Source organism: Numida meleagris, chromosome 10 (assembly GCF_002078875.1).
Source record: "Numida meleagris isolate 19003 breed g44 Domestic line chromosome 10, NumMel1.0, whole genome shotgun sequence".
In the NCBI taxonomy this organism is placed as follows: Eukaryota; Metazoa; Chordata; class Aves; order Galliformes; family Numididae; genus Numida; species Numida meleagris.
The window spans coordinates 17,349,397-17,370,191 of NC_034418.1; the positions used below are offsets into that span (position 1 = coordinate 17,349,397).

Consider the following 20,795-nt stretch of genomic DNA (forward strand, 5'->3'; position numbering starts at 1 on the left):
GCAAGGTGAGGGCACCCAAAACAGTGCCATGGAAGACAGGCAGGGACCTATCCTCATGCTCCTTTGTAAAAAGACCCTACAAATTTTGCACTTTTCCTCACTCTCCATTGCATTATTGCATATTGGCCCCAGAGATGAAGCCAGACAGTTACAGAGCAGGACCTTCACAGACCCCACCTTTGGGCAGGAACAAACTGTGGAGACCCCCCACCAAGATTAAGAACCCCACTCGTTCCACCAACAAAAACGCTTTGCAAGACAAATACAAAATATAGCACTTTAATTGCAGGAAGGTACAAAAAAAAAATTACAAAACCATTTAACAAAAACTTAAGCATAAAATAAATAGGCAGCCTCATAGCATGCACATCTGCACAGTCCTTTGGTCCACGGTGCTTTGTGGCAGCTGCAAGGCACAAGGCCATGCCCAAGGAGCTCCCCAGCACCAGGCACACATAAAGCATGTTGATGAGGATTGACATATGGAAGCTGCTGCCTGCTCATGCCTGGGAGAGACCAACACATGCACTTGAAAGGGTGAAGCCAACCTATCAACACTACACTGCTACCTTTAAAATAGAAGATATCTATTTATATAAACTCTGATTTTTGTTCAGAAAATTAAGATCCCTATGTTCTCAGTCAACATTTACATATATAATTTCTACATCGCTCTCCAAATTTCAAAATACTTCCAATATGACAGAAAAAAATATAAACCTCATTGGAAAAATAAAGGGGAATTTGAAGAGGTTTTTCCATGGAAAGCATACCACAGACTTCAGCAGGACTGCAAATTATTTGGGGAAAAAAATATATGTATTTCTGTTAAAGATTTACTGTATTTGAGCACTGTAAGGCTTTCCCACGAGTCACCTCCTTCCAATGGCCGTTCTCAGACTAAATGGGGCCGTTATTTTTCACCGCTGTGTTTACACAGATTTTGGGCTGAAAACAGCAAAGAACAAGAACCAACTCGCCAAACAAAGGGGAATTTTTAGGCACTAATGGATCCCAGATGGTCTGCAGTCACCCAGACCCCGCGTTGTGCCTCGGGAGGCTCACACGGCGATCTGCTGGTTTTCTCTGAAGAGAGGCCGCTGGTGCGGCCCACAGATGTCCTGGAAGATCCTGTACACCTGCTCCTGCTGCACCTCGTCGGGCAGCATGGGGCTGCTGCACGTCTTGCCGGCCTCCTCCATCACCTGCCTGACGCACAGCTGCTCCACCTAGGCCAAAAAACAGGAGTCGTGAGGGCACTGAGGGAAGAGCAGCCATGGCTGGGCCTACCCAAGCCTGCAGGCCCAACGCCATGACACACCAGGCCCAAGCACCTCTAGGAAATAAGGCATGGCCACAGGGGCTGCCATAGAGAGGAGAGGACAGGCTGGGGGACATCCCAGTGCACACTGTGACCTTCTGGTGCACACACACCCAAGGCACGAAGAGGTGTTCACCTTGGTGAAGGCTCTGGGGAGACCCCACTGCGGCCTTCCAGTACTTGAAGGGAGACTGATGTTTTACATGACCTGATAGCAATAGGACAAGTGGGAATGGTTTTCAACTAAAAGAGGGGAGATTTAGGTCAGATGAGAGGAGGAAATTCTTTACTCAGAGAAGCTGGGGGTGCTCCATCCCTGGAGGTGCCCAAGGCCAGGCTGGATGAGGCCCTGGGCAGCCTGAGCTGGTAGGCAGCAGCCAGCCCACAGCAGGAGGTTGGAGCTGGATGACCATTAAGGCCGCTTTCCACCTAAGCCATTCTGTGATTCTACAATTCCATGACCCAGTTAGGAAGTTGGGCAAGGATGAGCAGGACTGGGCTCTGAGCTTTGAAATCCCCACCTTCCAGAAGCTCATGGAGGCTCACTGGGCCTCTGCTTGCTCAAGGTATCTGCAGTGCCCACCCCACACCATGGTCTCATATCTTCCCTGCCACCCATGGGGTGCTGTGCTTCCTGTGGACTCTCAAAATGCCCTATGCATTGCCCCACATCAAAGCTGTGGGCTCCCACACCTGCATCACCTTCTCTGGCCTTTCACTGACCAAGCAGCAGAGCAAAGCAGATGCAGAGGAGTTCTGCAGAAAACAGATTTCCTGCTGGTTTAGAAAAGCTATGAGCTGCACAGCACATGGGATCTTTGCTTGCAGATGTGGTCTAATCAGGCCAAGGGGCCTGGGACAAGCAACAGCATCTCAGGAGGCTCATGCCAACCAGAGACTGGAGCCAGAGTCCTACTTTTAGGAAAAAAGAGCAATACAATTCAGAGAAGAGGGGTAATCCAGTGTCAAGGACCAGGAGCAGGGCAGATCATAGCAGCTGCCATACCTGGACAAGGATGAGTTTACACCGCAGCGGCACCGTGTCTGGGAACTCTTCTCCAAAGCACAACATCACCCTGCTGTCCGGGAAGCGGCCCTGGTTGTTGTAGTACTGCTGCAGCTCTGCAAGGAGAGGAGCACAGCTGGAGGCTGTCTGCAAGCTGTGATACCCAGCATGTGGACCAAGCACCCTGACATGAAGCAGCCTGGCGGCTCTACCAGGAGAAACCCTGCTGCGTGAAGCCTCCGGCCATGAGGCCTTTGCTACGTGACAATGCACTGCATCACTCCCTTCCCAGATCTGATATCTGGAGTTACTCATCCACATCACTTGGGTAAACAGCAGTGATGGACAGTTATAACCTCAAAGCACTCCAAGAGGAAACAGAGCAAAGCCAAAAACAACATCAACCCCTCCTATAGTGCTCATACCAACCTCTAAAGAATAAGTTGGTGTCGAATATCTTCACCACCTCATCCCGGTCCAGTTTGCTGGGCCTGTCCTTGTACACCACCGTGTTCCCACTCCAGAAGACCCTTCCCTGGCAAAGCCTCTTGATGAAGATGCCCTGCTTGTTGCTGTGCAGCAGGACGCCCCGCTCCAGGTGCCCAAAGAGCTTCTTGGTGATCTGCTTCTGGCGGTCGTTCTGGATGGCTTCGGCTGAGGGGAACCTCACATGCTCCAGGCTATCAGGGGCGTAGAGCTTCTCGCCATGGTTAGAGGGTTGGCTGAGCGAAAGCCTGCAGCCCTCAGGGTACGAGGTGGTGATATGCCCCACCAGCCTCCCGCTGTAGAAGAAGGTGATCACCATCTGGGAGTAGCCTGGAAGAAAAGGACAGGTGAGACAGAGTCACTGTCTGCCATGGCATATGTACACAAGCTCCAGAGAGGAGTGTGATGGCCACAGTCCAGAATCACACAGGGGAATGGGAGCTGCCTTACCTGAATGATGCTGCTCATAGCCAGTGTACCCATTCACCAGGGGCAAAGCTGTGGTCAGAGAGAGCAGAGATGTGCCCAGCTCCAGCATACTTCCCTTTCCCAAACCCTAATCCCACTCTCCCACCATCCCCAAGCTTTTTCCATTCAGCAAGCCCATCAGGCTTCCCAGTTCCTGCATAGAAGACACCAGCAAACACCCCCAGGGCAATTTTAAGAATTGTGCAATGAACACTGCACTATGGGTCAGCCTATATCCAAAATGCCGACTTTAAGCACTAAGGAAGGTAGAATGCAAGTGCTGCCCAGAAGCCTGCACCATCCATCATCACAGGTGCTGCCCTTGGACAAATAGCTGGGTCCCATAGAACACCTCACGCACTACTTACAGGGGCTGGGCTGCTGCATCCACCAGTCTGGTATCGGGGGGTTTCTACAGGTCTCCTGTGGGGGTGAGGGGCTTCTCTTGATGATCCCCAGGTACTCATCCACACAGGGAGGCTGGAACAGGAAGGGATGCCCATTAGATCAGCCAGGGACAGAAAGCTGGATAGTGCCCAAAAAGGGGCCCAAGAGGCAAAGCAAGAAGGCAGAAGGGATGCCAAGAGGCTGGTGAATGCTTTTTGGTTAGAAAGAGCAAGTTTGGGATTCCCCAGGCTGTGCACCCAAATAACCTCTCAAGAGGCATCGAGCAGAACAGGCCCCATGCAGTGTAACCAAGAAGGGGAACAGAGGCACGAGGAGCCTGCAGCCCCCACCGAACACAAATGCAAACAAAGCACGCTCCAGCCATGAGCAACCACACCGAGACCTCAGGCTTGCTCAGATGAATGACCACAGTCAGTGCAGCTGCAAAAGCACAGTGCTCTTCATGAAGCAGATGTAGCTTTAAACACCACCAGGCAGCCAGTCTTTGCCTGGTCAGGTCTGCGTCCATGGTGAGGGGCTCACCTCCTTCATCAGGTCATCGATGGCAGAGGGGCTGCAGTCCATGTCCCCAACATCAGTCAGGCTGCTCCCGTTCCCAACGCCGATTTTGCCTGCAGAGAGCAGCAAGGATGATGCAGCAGGGCAGCCGTGGCCTCGCCACCAGATTTCAGAAACCCTTCACCCCACGAAAGTTATGAAACTGAGAACCGCAGCAATCCAGCGTTCCTCTTCCCCCCAGCAGCTGCATTTTGGGGCCAGAAACCAGCCTGCAATAAATGGTACTGGTACATGGTGACTAGCAGTATGGCAAACTAAATTCAGCTTGAGGCTAGAGCAGAGGAGAGGGGTTTTTCTGAGCACCCCAGAGACTGAGGCTGCTTCTCTTTTTTCCATGAGCCGTGCTGCCGGTGGGAACCTGCAGCATCATTTGCATACAGGGCCCCATGCGAACACACAGAAGGAGACAAGATGCTACAGGCAGATCCCCTGCATGGTTGCTCTTCTTCTCAACCTCCCCTCCTTTTTCTAAGTCAAAACTAGCAAGGAAGGAAAAAAAAGGAAAAGCACACACACCTAAACACGAGCACAGAGATACATATTGCAACCTGTGCTGTACCCAACACAGCAGTGACTCCTCCCCACTGAGCTGCTGCTCCTCCACTCAGTGATAGCAAGAGGGAAGGGATTTATTGCAACTCCTAGCCAGGATGGGTGTCAGGAGGACAAAGTACTGGAGGGGGCTTAAGCAACCCCAAAGCAGGGGAAGGATTCAGGTTTGCTCCTGAGCCTCTTTATTTCCCAAGCAGCAGTTAAGCATGGGCGAAAAATAAAAACACCCTTGCTCCTAACAGCCCAGAAGCTCCTTCCCCACCCTCCCAGCACTGCAGTGATGCAGAACACGTCCCCAAATCATGGGGCCAGCCCCACACTGCTGGGTGTAGGTCAGCAGGACCCAGCCCTATGCCCTCCATTGGACCACTCACATTTCTGCTCCTCCTCTGGCACGATCCTGTACACTTTGTAGGGCTCGGAGATGTCCAGCTGGGACCTGTCTGTCACCTCCTCGAAATCAGGGCTCTTGTTCAAGGCACAGCGCAGCCGCGTCTTCCAGGTGGCTGGTTCTGCTTTGTCACCTTCTTTGAATTTGCCTTTGAAAACAGCCCAAGCCTAAAGCAAATCAAAAATGAAATCATCCTCCATGCAAGCTCTGCAAATCCCTTTGGACCAAGGAGCAGATGAGCAGCATGTCTTGGGCACATTGTTGCTCCGAAATGGGACATCTCATAGAAGTCCCAAAAAGTGTGAACACTGCCACACACCCAGCTCTGCACCAGCCACAATGCACCAAGCTAAGGGAGCTGAAGTTGGCCCTGTGCCCTTCACAGCACAGCTCAAACCAGAGCCAAAACAGCAGTGTGCAACTTCACCTCAGCACAGACTGATGCAAGGGCATACATCCAAGCAATGATACTCATCCTGATCCAGTAACACCCAAATCCATATTAAAATACACCTCATCTTCCCAGCTTTCGACCAATAACTGACAGCTGGACTCTTTGTTTAATATCAAAATGTCATTTGTGCTTTCATGGGGAGATGGGAGAGTATATTTCAATATAGATAACAGATATGAATATATATAAAGCCACCTCTACAACCCATTGCTCTGGCTGCTGCCTGAAAGCCCTTGGATAGAGTGAGGTATGGGAATAGGACAGAGGGAAGGGAATTCCTGGGGAAGAGCCTGACTTTTTGGTTCAGGACAGAATTTTCCTGTTTTACCCAAAGTGTGAAGTCCCTCCTCTCTGAGAAAAGTTGACACTTCCCTCCTTCCCTTTCTTCTTTTGGTAAATCCACTCTTATCAGAAAGAGCCCGATAAGAAACTTAGGGCAGGTCACGGAGCACATCAGGCCCTGATTAGAACATGGCAGGAACAAACCTAAGCCTGGCACTAATACTCAGCAAAAAGGAACAACCACCCCCAAATGATCCCGATGGGGATCCCACAAGAAGGAAGGTGCTGCAAGCCACAGATCCTGCTGACAACAAGGGCATCTCCCACCAACCACTGACAAGAGGGATGGCCCACCTCACCCTATAGCCCAAAAACCATTGGTCACGGGGACAAACCGCCTCACCCTACCTTGAAAATCGAAGCGTCCACCTCCTGGTTGTAGTCCTGCTTCCCCGCGTGCTTCCAGGGGATGCGGAACATGGTTTTCTCCTCATTCTCCCAGATGAGCCCCGGGTACTGCTCGCTGTCGATCTGCTCAATCAGCCACTGCCGCAGCCGCCTCCCACCGTTGCGGTCACACATCCTGGGCAGAAGTAGGAGCTGTCAGTTTGTCTGTCCATCCGTCCATCCATCCATCCATCTGTCCCTCCCCACACCCCCTGCCGCCCCCCTCCACTAACAGCAGCTGGGTCGTCGGAGATATCTTAACTCATTCTAATAGCTGCGCCTCACTTTCAGAGCACCTGATTGCAGGCTGCGACGACGTTGCCAAGTCGCAAAAAAAGTATTTAAAAAGAAAAAAGAAAAAAAAAACAAAAGGGATTCGGGTGCAAGCGATCGCGTTCTGCTCCACTTTAACACGTGCGGCGCTGGCAATGCACCGCCTGCAAACGCCAGCAGCTGCCACGTGCCCCTCCGCGCACCGAACCTCTCTTTTTACACGGGAAAAGCCGTGGCAGCGATTCTGCAGCTTTCCCCCATCGCTCCGCCCCCAGCCATGTGGGCAGGCACTGGACGAGTGCCCACACCCCGTTTACTGAATATGACGAAAGCCCTCGTTAGCCTATCTGCAGCCTGCGTGGAGCCCTGCTGAAAGGCACCTTTATCCTCCTGCTGCTGATCAAAGCTCTGTCGCAGCAACAGGCTGCCTTGCAGTCTCCCCTCTTTTTGGGATCAGTCCCACAGGAACCATGCTGTCACCGAAACAAGTGACGCTGTGCAGGCAGACAGCCCCCAGCACCATAGCAGTGGGGGAAATACACAAAAAAAAAAATAAAGAGGGCGAAGCCTCACGCAGCATGAGAACAGCGAGGAGCAGTGCAGGTAGCAGCAGGGTCACCGCAGGGAGCAGGGCCACGCGACCACATCCTTTCCAGGACAGGACCAGGGCCCTGCTGAGGGACCCGAGGGAGGTGAGGTCACTTTGCTTCTGGTCTCAGCTCAGTTTTAGCAAAATAGCTTAGGAGAGCAGCTATGAGAAAGCCAACCCAGCCCATGTTCTAATAAGCTTGTTCGCATTACCCTAAAACCTCACATCCCAGCACCCCAAGATCCTTCCCAATGCACTCCCAGCACGGTGCAGCCCTATTTCCTGTGCACTCAGCTCCCTAAAAGCACCCTCCCAGCACCCTGAAGCCCCTATCTCCTGCAACCCAGGACCCTGCCTGTCCTGCTCTGCAAACTCAGCACCCTAAAACTCCAGCCCCAGAGCACACAACTCATCTCCACCCACCCCCAGGACCCTGCCTGTCCAGCACTCTGCAGTCTCAGCACCTTGAAGTCCTATCCCCCAGCACTCTGAAGCCTCCGTTCCAGCACCCCCTAACCTTATGTCCCGTAGCCCCGCCACCACAATGCTAACACCCCCATCCCAAGCACCCCACGTCCCTACCCTGCTCACTCCCAGCACCCTAAAACCCTACAAACGAGCACCTTAAATCCCCACCTCCTGCAGCATCAACACCCTACAGCCCGCATTCCAGCCTCCAATGACCCTAAAACCACCCCAACCCTCAAATTCTCCACCCAAACACTCCCAACACCCTACCCCGCCCCCATCCCACACCCCCCCAGGTCCCATACACCCCACCGATTACCTTCCGCGCACCCCGCTCCGCACCCCAACGCGCCCCTCCGCCCGCGCCCGCAGCCTTAATAACGCCCCGCAGGGCGCGCCCCACGCCGCCCCGCCCCCAGCGCCGCTCAGCCAATGGCCGCCCTTCTCCTCCTCCTTTCACCCAATAGGGAGCCGCCCTCATCTCCGGCCGCCCAATGAGGGATTGCCCAGTGGGGGGCGCGCGCGCGCGCTCCGGCCGCGCGGTTTTCTCCGCAGGTCGCGCCTTTCCGGGAAATCAGCATCGTGGCGCGGGGGTGGATAGTGTCCGTGTGTCCTGCGTCCGTCTGGCCTCCTGCGGCCCATTCCATCCCATTTCCGCTGCACCGCTATTTCTCCATCCCCAGGCTGCTCTTGGTGGTGCTCGGCCAAGCCCAGGGGCTTTGCTTGATTATTTCCCTTGCACGGAAAGCAGAGCAGCGTTCTGCAGCCTCCTCTCCGAGCGCTGTTTCTGCAGCCTCCTGCTCGCCGGCCCAGCACAGAGTGGTCACCCAGGCACCCCGTGGCAATGTGGGCTGCAGGTGGACGCCAGCCAAGGGTGTGAAACCTCTGCGCAGCCCAAAGCCCAGCTGCAGCCTTGGCTTCAGAGGGCTTTTCTGGGATTATCCGCTTACATGCCTGTTTCTTGGAAGAAAACCGTAAGTGCTCCCATGTGGGTGATGCTGAGAAATGGGAAATGTATGGAGCTGTGCAGATGGCATAATAAAAGTAATGATCCGAGGTGCAAAGCCTTCACTCTGATGCGTAACAAATAGCTGCTGTGTGAGCCCGTGCGAGAAGTGAGGAGGACCAAACACATCCTTTGCCATCAGATGTGATGAGGAGGGTCGCTTTTAGCAGGAAACAAGCAAGGAGGGGATTGCACTGCTGACCCCCCGCGTTAGTGATGCTGGAGTCGAATCCTGTTTCTTTTGAAAGAGTTCAGGTTATTTTAAAGGGGCTCCGTGCAATCATCTGCCCCCCAACAAAGTAGAGACCACCTGCAGCCCTGCTGCCAGCGGGATGCTTCCACCACCTCTGCCTTCACTTTATGGGCAGCACGGAAGGAATGGCAACCACAAACTGGGAGGACTGCGCCAACAACAAATGCGGGTTGGCAAAACCAGGAGCGGGGCTGGAGGGGCTGTGCTGCTTTCCACCAAGGCAAAACGTGTCGTCACATGGGAATACAGCTGTGTGGTACCTATCTGGGTGTGGGAGGTGCTCTTCAGGCAGCAGTTGCTGCTGTGATGCTGTAATCGCCAGGGGCATCCCCCGTGGTTCCCACAAGCTGGGGTGAGCTGGGGGAAACACTGCAGTCCCGGGATGCCCACAAGGCAGGGGCAGGCCGTGGGATGAGTGCTGAAGTGGCAGCATGAGGTTATCACACCTACTGCACATCTAATCTCTGCTTATCACAGATCTGCGATGACTTCCTATTGACACCAGAAACCAACTTTCTTCTCTTTTTCCTGTGCACGAGTTCCATTTTTCTGCTTCCTAAAATGATAACCAAGGCATTCAATGCAATATCTACAAGGTTTGCTCAACTTCCCTCCGGCTCCCTCGATCCACAACATTTATTGGCCTTTTCCCCACTAATTGCCCAGGGTGCTTTCCCAGGTACTGCAGCACTTCTATATAGAATAACAGCAGCCCATCCCCCTATCCCTGCAGCCATCCCCATGGTTTTGATCAACCCCCCCCTTCCTTGGCAGCTCAGCTCCAGCTTTGTCCCACTCACACGCTCCAGTACCCAGAAATTTCCTCTAAGAGAATTCCTCAAAATATTGGAATAAAGGATTGGATCCTCTTGGGGGTGACCCTGAGAAGGGCTTTAATGCAGAGTGAGGCTCTGCCCCTCTGTATTTCAGTAACCATTGATTTTTCCCACGCAGTGGGGCTGGTGGATGAGAGGCAGCAGCAGAGCAGCCCCTGCATGACCGCAGCTGTGGGGTCCAGCCCCAGCCTTCGCCCCACTGCAGCTGCACCCCATGGGCACTGGGCATGATGGCTGTCACGTTTTGCAAGGCACAGGGACAACGTCCCTCCGCGAGCAGCCGCTGTCTATCTGTCCATCCATCGGCTCCTGCTGCTGGGCAGTGGGCGGCTGGGTGCTGGGGGGCTGGTGCAGAAGCCCCCCCTGCTCTCACTTTGCTCCTTCTGCTCCTGCTGGGCCAACAAACGCTGCAGCTCCTCCTGGTCCTGGAAGGGGTTCCTGCCATAATCACGGCGGATCCAGGCACGGTACTGCTGGGGCAAAGCCACAGAGGGTGCCACGTTCAGTGGGTGGGCACAGTGCAAAGCCCTGAGCCAACCCCAGGCATGCCGAGCACAGCATGGGCGCCTGCAGCAGCAGTCCTCTGTTGCAGGAGCTTGCATGCCATGCAACAAGAGATGCAGCATTGCACCCAGACCAAGCATTAGTTGCATCAGCGAGACAGAGAGCAGCCTTGCTGGTTGCTCACAGGGACCACAGAGCTGGCAGCAGCCCCAGCAGCTCTACTGGCTTTATTTAGTTTGCTTTGTTTACTTTCCCCCGCCAAGAAGCTGCTGTTGTTCCTTACAGCCACGTTACCATAAGCAAAGCGTCCCCACGCTTTCTCCAATGCAGGGATGGGCTGCACTCGCTGACCCCAGGCAGGTTGGCTCCTGTGCTGGGAGCAAGTCTGTTTGCAGAGTGCTGTGCTCACCCACTCCCGCTCCCTCCCCGTGGCCCAGGGCCAGCTGGCATGCGGCAGAGAGCTGGAGCTGGCCCCAGGGAAGTCATTCCTGACACTGCTGGGGCACGGCCATGCTGCATGGGGAGGGAGCAGCAGTACTGCTGTGCACTGCTGACACCCAGAAATGGGAACCCAGCAAGCAAGGAGCAGCGCTCAGAGCACCCGGCAATGCAAAATGCTTGTAAAAAGATGGAGGGTGCACAGTGCAAAACCTGCAGGGTGCCAAGGAGCAAACAGCTGACCCCCAGGATATGGATAGCACTGGGATGGATGTGGCTGCAGAAGGAGGAAGGGAGCTGATATAACATCCGTGGTTTATGGGGATGGCAGCTCCCTGTGCCCAGGACTTGATGTCCCACGATGGCCATAGGGCTCCAGCCTCCTGGGATAGGGTAAGAGCCAGGGAAAGCCCGAGAGCAGCGCTGGTGGCAGCCCCCTCCTGCAGGAGGGGAAAGTCAGCTGGGCAGAGGGGATTTCCAGCGGGAATGTCTGCATTTCCCATATCCACTCCCCCAGACATGGGACTCACCCGGCAGCCACCCGCGCACAGGAAGCCCCGCTGCAGGGGTGGGAGCAGTGCTGGTTTCCTTGCTAGAAAACAGCCACTGGGAGCCGACTCTGGAGCAGTGACAGCCTGGCAGGGCCACACCCCTGAAGTGACAGCATCTGTGCCAGGGCAGGGGCTGATACTTGGGTTAATGTCACATGCAGAGAAATCCCATGGAGCTGCTCCTTGCATGGTGGCAGTGTGCCATACGTTGGGGTTTTCCCTCCAGGGATGCTGCAGGCACCAAGCACAGGGCCACCATGCACATTTCAAGCTGTGGCACATGGGTTGCATAACCCATGTGCAGAGTCCCTCCGTCACCTCTCTGAATTCCCTGGTGCCAGCTGAGTGCCTTTTGTGTGTCCCCTCCACTGTGTGGTGCAAGCTGAACTCTCGAGAAAACACGAGCACTGGGATTTGAAACAGCTTTTTAAAGTGCACTCACACAATGTCTAGGCACTTTTTATGTTTTTGCATGCACGCATGCAAACAGCAAAACCCCCAGGTAATAAATAGCAGCTGGCTCACGCTGTTTGCAAAATTGCTGTATGCAAAACAGTTGTGCTTATTTGCAAACACCGCAGATGCAGCCAAAGGGGCCCTCAGCTGCAGAGCCCCCCGCCTTTGGCACAAGGTCCCTGCAAGCCAGTCACCGGCATCGGTGCATGGATGCATGCAGGACCCACCTCCTTCAGCAAGGTCTGCTCATACTCCTGCAGCTGCTGCTGGAAGCCGAAGTTGGGGCTGGCGTAGGAGCGCACAGCCTTGGTGGCAGCCAGGCAACGCTCCCAGCCCAGCTCTGTCACTGTCATCAGGTATGCCACCAGGATGGTGGTGCTGCGGGACACCCCGGCCAAGCTGGCACGGTGTGAGGTGTCAGGATGGGGCATTGTCACCTCGGGAACCCCACAGCTGGGGACACCCATGGGGTGCTGCATCCCGGGCTCAGCGATGGTAGTGGGGCTGTCCAGCCATGGTGGCACCTGTCCCATCAATGGCCCCACGAAGGTCACATCGTTACATCCCCTCCTCTAGTCTGTCCCATTGGTTTAGAGCTCAGGTTTTTGGGACATGGACCATCCTTTGACCTGATGCCACTCCTCATCTCCTCCTCTTCTTCTCTACCACAACTGATGCTCAACACTGAGGACACTTGTTGGGATCCCATCCCCACACCTCCTGGGACCCTCCTCCCCCACCTCCCCAAGCCCTCCCTCGGGTGACCCTTTTCCCCACCTTTTAGCATCAAACTGAGGAAGCCCGCAGGCTGCCACCAGAGGCTCTTACCAATGGACAAGGCAGCCTCCCCCACGGAGCCGGCACTCGTGGATGAACTTGATGCTCTCCTTAAAGTGCTGCATCCTGGTTGGGAGAGAGGCAGCGGGGTGAGGGCAGGAGGAGTTGCTGCCTCCCAGAATCATCCCCAGGATTTCCCTGGGGCCAGAGCAGAGATGGGTCCCCTGCCAGTGGAAGGGACTAGTCTGCATCAGCCAGGAAGGAAAAGCAGGAGAGTTTTCTGGGGGATTTCTTGCTTCCCAAGGGGACGAGATGGAGTGGGGCGATGCCACCAGCCCAATGGGAGGGCAAAATCCGCGTGCCCAGCTCACCCCTATGTCAGAGCTCATCCTGAGCCATCGGGTCATCCCAGTTCCCAAACAATGCCACCCTGTCCCATCCTGTGGGGGATGCCCATGGGGAGGAAGATGCAGGGCAGGTGTTTCCCAGGGCATTTTGCTTCACACGTTCCTGAAAGCCTCCTGCCAGAAACCAACGACTGCCAGTGCAGAGGGAGTGCATTAACCCAAACCAGTGAGTTTTGCAGCAGAACAGGCAGGGATGTGAGGCTTTTTGGCTTCTCAGCTGCAATGCAGCATGGCGCTTTGCTGCAGCACCCACCTTTCTGAAAGCATCAAGACCCAGGGGTGAAAAACAGGCTAAAATAACTGTGTACACTGATGAGACCAAGGTCCATAGGAGGGTTACACATGCTCCAGTGCCATCCATCCCTCCTGTTTATCGAACAGCAAGCATCTCCCAGAGTTCACAGAGAGCTGTTTGTTTGGCTCTTCAGCAAATATTCACAACGATTGCTGCCCATCCCTGCTCACCACGGGGGAGTTTTGAAGCAGAAAACCTGCTCCTGGGTAACTTGGGGCCGTGCCCAGGCTGACCGTGGACTCGCTGACCCGAAGCCTGGCGTGCAGCCCTGGATTCCTCAGGGGGAGGAGGAGAAGAGGTGGCCCCACACAGCCCCCATCCCACCGCTGGGTCCCAAACTTCCTCTGCTCCGCGTGACCAGGCTGGGCCAGCCCCACGCAGCCTTCCTGCTTTCTCAGAAGCTCAGGCACACGCCACCACAGAGATATTCCCCTCAGCATCCTCCTGAGTCCCCGTGGGGACCGGGAGCCCAACCTGGGCAAAATCATCATCCCAAAGTCTGCCCAGCGGGGATGCTCTGCACCCTTCCATGGAAGCATGGGGCTCAGGTGCTTTCTAAGAAACCAGCCAAAGGCATATTCAGAAATAGTGGTTTTGCATGGAGTTTTAGGAGTTCTGCTGCCCAAAACCCAAGAAGAGGAGGCAGCACAGGGGATTCTTTGAAGCTGTAGTCATGCTAAGAATATTTTGTCTCTTGGCCCCGGAGGGAGATGTCAATCAACCGCCAGTGGAGCATCTCCTGTTGGGAAATAGGGACTTTTCTATACTGCCTGTGCAACTCACAAGGCTCCAAGCTCTCCCAGTCCCACACCTCTTCTCCATCCTTTCGCTGGACCCAACAACGTTCAACCTTGGGCATGACGACGTGGCTACATGTCCTCCCCTTGACCCTCACTGAGCTGTCCATCCATCCTCACTTGTAGTTCTTCCCAAGGCAGCCAGCTGGAGGGAAGACCTCCCAGTTGCATCCCATAGGAGTGGTAAGACTGAGAGCCAGCGAGGCCCTGAGTCACAAACATCTCCTCTGTAGGACACCAAGTTCACCAGGATTGTGAAATCCATGACTTAAACTGGCAAGCAGAAAATAGTTCCTTGAATAAGTCTTCCTTCCGGCAGCCAGCCTTGTCCTTCTTTATTTTCCCCTTTCAGGAGACGTACCACAAATGCAAAGAAGTAAGAGGAGAGAAAAAAATAAACCAAAAAACCCTCTTCTTGCTGAGGCAGGGCTTTCTTGTAAAGCTTCTCTTTCCGCTCAGCAGGAGCATGAGCAAGCAGAATCATGCCCACGGAGCTGAGTTTCTCCCAGGGATGCTGAAAACCAGCACCCCCACCAATGGAGCTTGGTACAGCCATTGCACATGATCCATTTGCCTTTTTAGGAGTGGGTTGGCAAGAAAAATTCCCAGAAGTCACCCATTTTCTGGTTATAATGAATGGTTCTTGCGTGCCCATTGCCCAAAGCAGGGGGGTGATGCGAACAACCTGGTGCAATCAGCACTGCATCCGTCAGCCCCACCATCACCTCTCCCCAGACTCATCTTGAGAGCATCCTTAAAGGCCTTATGTGTCCAGTATCTATGTTCTGTACAGGGGAAAAATACTCTTTTTGATAAATATCCAATTTCTCCTTCCAAGGAAGAAGTCTGGAAGGCCAATACAAATCCCTGTCTGCCTGCACCAATGAATCTTGCTCCAGTTTAGAGCTCTGCCTGGTAGAATAATTCTGAAATTTGATGGAAAATTGAATTTGCTGACCGCAAACACACAGAGAAACAGATGTTAGGCCATGCAAGCATTATTAACTGCCTTAAAATGAGCCACAGCTTTCATCAAACTCAACGACGTGAAGTTTTGGCAGCGCGAAGTGAACATTCATTCTGAGAAATTCGAACTTGCATTGACTGACAGCCACCAAAATGCTACCTTGGGAGGCAGAGGGAGTGCAGACAACTTACAGGTTTTGACTGGAGGAATCCGAGGCCGAGATACAGAGATAAGCCATGTCCTGAAATAAAGAGATAGCTGCAGTACTAAGATACCTTCAAGAATCATAACACCTCCCATTTTCTCTTTTCCTTCTGCGTGACCCTTTGACTAGGTGCCTGTAGGGATAAAGCCCCTCTTTAAAATGGGATTTTCCACAGCACCCTGAGCAGGGACAGGGTTGTTCTGATCATTTCCATCCATTTCAGAAGGATCCAGGGGCACCACAGCCTTCCCATCCCTGTCCATGCTCCAGTGACAGCCATCCCCCATCAGAATGATGTGTGCGGACACGCAGTCATGAAGTCACTCTCATCAATGAGTTATTTCCTCCCGGTTCTTTTAATACACAAAAATCATCCTGCCGCATGTTGGCGTAGGTCAGACTACACTTTCTTTAAAGCATCGCTTCCTCGATCCTCCCTGTTCCGAGCTAAAATTAGACCCTTTTCATCTGAGCTATTTTTTTTTTCTTAGAAAAAGGGGGGAAATCTCGCCAGAGCTGACACAACCAAGCACAGCGCACCGGGGGTTGCCCCATCTCCATCCATCTCCTTATAGCATCACTGCCCAAAGCTGCTCTTGCTTCCCTTCACGAAAATGTTGGAAAATGCCAATTATTCCAAGTGAACGGCAAAGGGAAGGAGTAGAGCTGGATGGGCTTGGCCATCGTGGGGACATTCCCATATTGGAAAGACCCACATTGCTAGGAAAAGTACGTGGGGCTTTCCCAAGCATCTCCCCTCCATCCCATTGCCTTTCCCTGGCCCTATCCTGCTCTGATTCCACAGCCCCCAGTGGGATGGGGACTGTATGAGGTGTTACCTGTGGAGGTGGTATGGGCTTTGGGATTTTAGAGGTCTTTTCCTACCTTAAGGGTACTGTGGCATGATAGCCCCAGCCCGACCCTACCCAACCAGCTTCTTGGTGCATTCCTCATCCTCACCCCAGCAAACCACGGCTCTGTGGCAAGCAGGGTGCAATGGGACCACAGAGCTGGGACACGGGGACAAGCAAGATCTCATGGGATGATTTCCAATGGGGATGAGCTATGATGCGTTGCAGTTTCCCAGCACCTGGATGAGCGAGGAAACCCATCAAGGTGGGAAAGCCACTGTGACAATGGTAGTACTTAAAGCCCAGCTGGACCCCGGGTGGCTTCCCCTTCCCCACCGGACCATGTGCCACCATCCCACCTCGGGGAGGGAAGCTGGGCTGCATGCATGGGAAAGCTGCTGGGGTTTGCGGTCCCCGGCCAGGGGCCGTGATTGACACATTGCTCAACCCACCATGCTTTTCCTGTTCCCCTTTCCACTGGCCCTGTGCGCTGCTGTGGGCTGCAAGCTGCCTAGCCAGGCTGCCGCCCGTATGGCCATGCCCCATGCCCCAGCTGCTGCCCCTTCCCTGAACAAACCAATTCTTTGCCCCCATTTTCTGCACCCTCCTTCCTTCTCTCTCCCCGGCTTTCATTAACTCAATGCCTTTGCAGGGAAGAGCATCTCCCATGCAGAGACCCCGCAGGCTGTTCGTCCTGCACGCACCCAGCACACACACACCCAGCAGCTCCCTCCTGCCTCAGTTTCCCTCCCTCACCCCCTTTCACCTTCCCTGCCCATAGGACAACAGCAGCCATACCTGGGGTGGGGAGGAGCCATCAGGTGTCACTCCCAGTAGCGACAGAGCATTGTGCCACTGTGAGGACTTTGGGGGCATGGAATGGGATAGGATTGCCTCCTGTGTGCCTCCCCTCCTACCTCTCCGCACCCCCTCCCCCCCTATTTTTAGGATGCCAGGATTTTAAGGATTCCTCAATGCTCATTCCCAAACCCAGCAAGAAAATCACAGGATCACAGCAACACTGGAGGGATGGGGAGGGTGGTCTCGGGCGGAGTGGTCCTGGGTAGAAGGTCCTCGGGCTCCATAGGGGCTGCCCCACGTGGAGGTGAGCGGGCAGAGCCCCTCCAAGCCCCATCCTGAGCACGAGGGATGGATGCAGCTCCGGCGGCGCCGTGCATGGGGCTCCGCTGCCCTCTCGTGGCCCCTTCCCGGGGCAGCACCGTGGGTCGGGCACCCTCAGCCTCCAACGCTGCAAACCCTCCCGGGACGAGGCCCTGTGCCCCCCCACCCAGCTACCCCCATTCCCAGCACTGGGTGCCAAGGCGGCATCGCCCGGTGTCCCGCGCTCACCTCTAGCACCGGCTTGGCCCCGTTGTGCACGGAGAGGATGTGAGTCACTCCATGCCTCCGCAGGCTGTCCCTGTCCTCCGAGTCTGCAAGCAGGAGCAACTCCAGCAAACACCCACAGGTACCACCACCCCCCCCTCCCCCCCAGCCCCATCCCGCCGCCTCCCACCCCCATTGGGACGCAGGGGGCAATTACACCCAAACCCGGTGGTACGAGGGCGGCCAACCCCAGTGCTCCAACCGCCCCCAGGATGGAGAAACCCGTTTTGCAGCCATCTCAGAATAAAAAGACCCCTCTACCGGGCAGGGTTCCCTCACTCACCGCGGATGTTCCCCAGGTAGAGCCCTGCGACCACCTGCAAGGTGGCAAAAAGCAGAGTTGTTCTGTCTGATGTCTCATCCCCTCTGCTTCCCAAGCCCCCCAACCCACAGATGCTTCTGCATCGCTCAGGAGCATCACCAGCTTTTGCAGGATTGGGGCCCCTGGAGAAAACAACCCCAGCTAAAGATAAAGCAAGCAGCTAATTAATGAACCATCTTCATTAACAAACAGCAGAGGCTGTTCCCATCCAAAACACTGGATGCCAAACCAAACCCCTCCAGGAGGGCAGAGCTCGGGAAAACTCAGCACACGGACGGATTGGGGTTGGCTGCTGTGCACTTGGGTGCAAGTGTGCAGCCACCAACCAGAGCCCAACCTGGAGAAGCCTCCCACTGTGTTTGGCTGTTCTTTAGCAACCACTCTTGCAAATGGTTCCAGAGGTTTCCTCTGGGGATTGAGGGGTGAATGCACAGCTTATCCATAAGGAGTTTGCTGGGCTCTGGGCATAACAAACCCAGAGAACAGCATGTGGGGGCATTTCTCACCCTGGGTGGGGGGACATCATGGAGGAGGACGTTGTGCTCATGGGGAGCCCACCCTGAGCCTGATGGCTCCCATGCACCCAGAGCTGTGCTCTGAGATGGATGGAGAGAAATCATTGCTTTATATTACCCAGAGGAGCAATAAAAAGAGCTCAGAGCGGCTCTAATTTATCCCAAGTGCTGCGCTGCTGCTGTCACGGCGTCTAATTTTAACCTGGATAATGCATGCTCCAGTGGTTATTTAAGGATACAAACAGACATCGATCCCTCTGCCAGCCCTGAGCACCAACCCCAGCACAACCCCACTGCCCATTTACACTGCACAGACACATCCCCGTGGGGACAAATGGGGAGAGTTTCCATGCACACCTCCTGGGACCCCCAGTCAGTCCAGAGGGTTAATGCCATCATGGATGTACCACCCAAAGGAAAAGCTCCAAAAGCCAGCTGCCACCTGTTGAACACCCCTAGGTGCTCAGCTCAGCCCTCCGTACCTTGCTCATTCCACTCCCCATGGCTCTCTCCTCCCTGGGGTCAGAATTTGGGCAGGCTCTCGGTATCCGGCGTTACCTGCAAGAAAACACCCAGAAATCCCACAGGGAACAGCAAGAGCTGCTTCCCCCCTTGGGCACGCAGAGCCCCAGTGAACTCAGCCCACTCACCAGCTCCGTGCTGTCAGGGAAAGGGGATGGGGACAGCGGCTGCTGCAGGGCTGGGGAGGATGAAACGAGGATCTGAGGCTCAGGTTTCCCTTCCGGACTCTCTGGCTCACCAGGCATCACTCTCCTAAATCAAGGCACCACCTCACCAAGGTGGCATGGAGAGTAGGGACACCTCACTGCCTTCCCACGCTGCTTTGGGACCAGGTTTCGTGCTGGGATGTTATGGTCTGCTGCAAGCCCTGGGCTCAGCAGGGTCTCTCTCATTCATACCAGTTCATCTCAATCACAGGAATAAGAGCAGAATTCAAAATAAGGCACTTACCTCAAAAAACAGAGCTGACATAGCAAAACCCCTGCAGTCACCATGAAGCTGCGACCCATGGCGAGGTGAAGTCAAGGTTACCTCGAGTGCCAGGGAGCCCAGCCCGAGCCAGCAGACAAGATCACTTCCCACGCTCCATCTGAGATGTTTTCTACAGGCACTGAACCAATGCTGACACGGAAAACAGCAGCGCAGCCTCAGGATGACACGTCAAGGCACTTGAAGCTGTGTTTGTTATCATGCCGTTGCCGGGCTGGTTGCAGACATCACCGTTCCGCTGTCAGTTTTACCACCGTGATGGAGCCAGCTCTGCTGCAGGGACCCCAGCATCCTTTGTAACGCCCTTTGCCGTGCTCTGGAGACAAGCATTTTGTGCAAGCAGGAAGGGGAGTTTGTCGCTTCACGCCTGCTGAATCACCTCACCTCAAAGCCTTCCCCGAAGCTGCCTTACTGCAAGGGAAAGGCTGGCCAGCTCCCAGCACGCCGGGCCATGAGCAGCAGCAGGGACTCCCTGGGCTTTCCAGCAGCTAAATGGATGGAAAAACATGACGGTCTCGTAGGCAGGAAATAAATTAATTGAAGGCAAAGCTAGTTTTAGTAGTTTTGATCTTCGGAGGGCTGCTTTAAAAGCAGAGGCTGAGGTTTGCCTGGAGGAAGCCTAGGATGTGCATTAGTGGATAGCCCAAGGGAAAGCAAAATTTGGCAGCTACAGAACACTACAGAACAGAGGCAAAGCAAATACAGAGGCGCCAGCTTTCTTAGCTCAGGCTCTGGAAAACTTAAGCCACGTCTGAGCTCTGAACCATAACTTGTTCACTGCACTCAGCTCTCGGTTGCTCCCACAAAGCGTGGCATTTCTTTCCCTCCCCTCAACCACAGCCACCCCCTCTGAACATCAGCCTGCTACAGGAGAGTCGAGGCAAGAAACACCGCCTGGATTTGCATCTAAACCCTGAACTACAGCGGGTACTTCCCTCTGTTCCTCACTTGAGCCTGCACAAAATGCTCGAGTGAGGGCTGCAGCCTGCCCACGCTGTTGAGATGGGAAAAGCAGTTGAGAACAAGAGCACAGAGCCAAGTCCCCTCCACAAGGACGAGGGAAGCAGCGTTCATCTCCACCACGTACCCTACATGCTTTGATCCAGCACCGCTGCCTTTTGCAGCGCCGACGGGCTATTTTTGGAGCTGAGTTATGGGACACTGAGCCTCCCCAGGAGCTGGGATCTGCTTACCTTACATGTAGCTCAGAGCACGGCGACTCCTGGCTGTGTCCCAGAAATGCAGCCTTAAAGAGGAGTTAAGAGGTGCACTGCCTTGTTCTCCTAAGGAGCTATTCCTGTGCCGGAACAGTAGGATGAGTGCCCTGAGCACTCGACAAAACCCACTGCAGAGCTAGGTGAAATTTCCCCCCTTCAATTTCAAGGCAGCGAATCCAAAAATCCATCTTTCCAAACTGCATTTCACCTTATTTATCCTCCCAGCAAGAAATAGAAGCGTTTCATTCCCCTGAACTGATTAATGCTGTCTATATAACAATCGTGACAAGGATATATG

At 54.4% G+C, this 20,795-nt stretch overlaps 2 protein-coding genes across 10 annotated transcripts; both read right to left on the reverse strand.

The window, feature by feature from the left end:
* IRF8 (interferon regulatory factor 8) lies at positions 264 to 8,101 on the reverse strand. Of its 5 annotated transcripts, none has more exons than XM_021408668.1 (9): positions 8,023 to 8,101; positions 6,335 to 6,509; positions 5,174 to 5,357; positions 4,212 to 4,300; positions 3,650 to 3,761; positions 3,264 to 3,311; positions 2,757 to 3,143; positions 2,328 to 2,443; positions 264 to 1,229 (listed from the first exon to the last, which is right to left on the reverse strand). In XM_021408668.1, the coding sequence occupies exons 2-9, from the start codon at positions 6,506 to 6,508 to the stop codon at positions 1,062 to 1,064; spliced, it is 1,278 nt and encodes a 425-aa protein (XP_021264343.1). In that variant the 5' UTR covers position 6,509; positions 8,023 to 8,101; the 3' UTR covers positions 264 to 1,061. The 5 variants fall into 5 exon arrangements, with proteins under 5 accessions (XP_021264343.1, XP_021264342.1, XP_021264345.1 ...); XM_021408667.1 differs by lacking the exon at positions 8,023 to 8,101 and adding an exon at positions 7,220 to 7,958; XM_021408670.1 differs by lacking the exon at positions 8,023 to 8,101 and adding an exon at positions 7,027 to 7,181.
* Positions 8,969 to 19,847, reverse strand: LOC110404409 (dual specificity protein phosphatase 22-A-like). Of its 5 annotated transcripts, none has more exons than XR_002442220.1 (9): positions 19,242 to 19,847; positions 18,920 to 19,043; positions 18,752 to 18,827; positions 17,716 to 17,749; positions 17,397 to 17,479; positions 15,182 to 15,231; positions 12,576 to 12,650; positions 11,271 to 12,146; positions 8,969 to 10,268 (listed from the first exon to the last, which is right to left on the reverse strand). XR_002442220.1 is itself a non-coding variant. In XM_021408676.1 (9 exons), the coding sequence occupies exons 3-9, from the start codon at positions 18,770 to 18,772 to the stop codon at positions 10,086 to 10,088; spliced, it is 618 nt and encodes a 205-aa protein (XP_021264351.1). In that variant the 5' UTR covers positions 18,773 to 18,827; positions 18,920 to 19,043; positions 19,242 to 19,847; the 3' UTR covers positions 8,969 to 10,085. The 5 variants fall into 5 exon arrangements, 4 of the variants coding, with proteins under 4 accessions (XP_021264351.1, XP_021264350.1, XP_021264348.1 ...); XM_021408676.1 differs by having other exon boundaries at positions 11,975 to 12,146; XM_021408675.1 differs by lacking the exon at positions 11,271 to 12,146.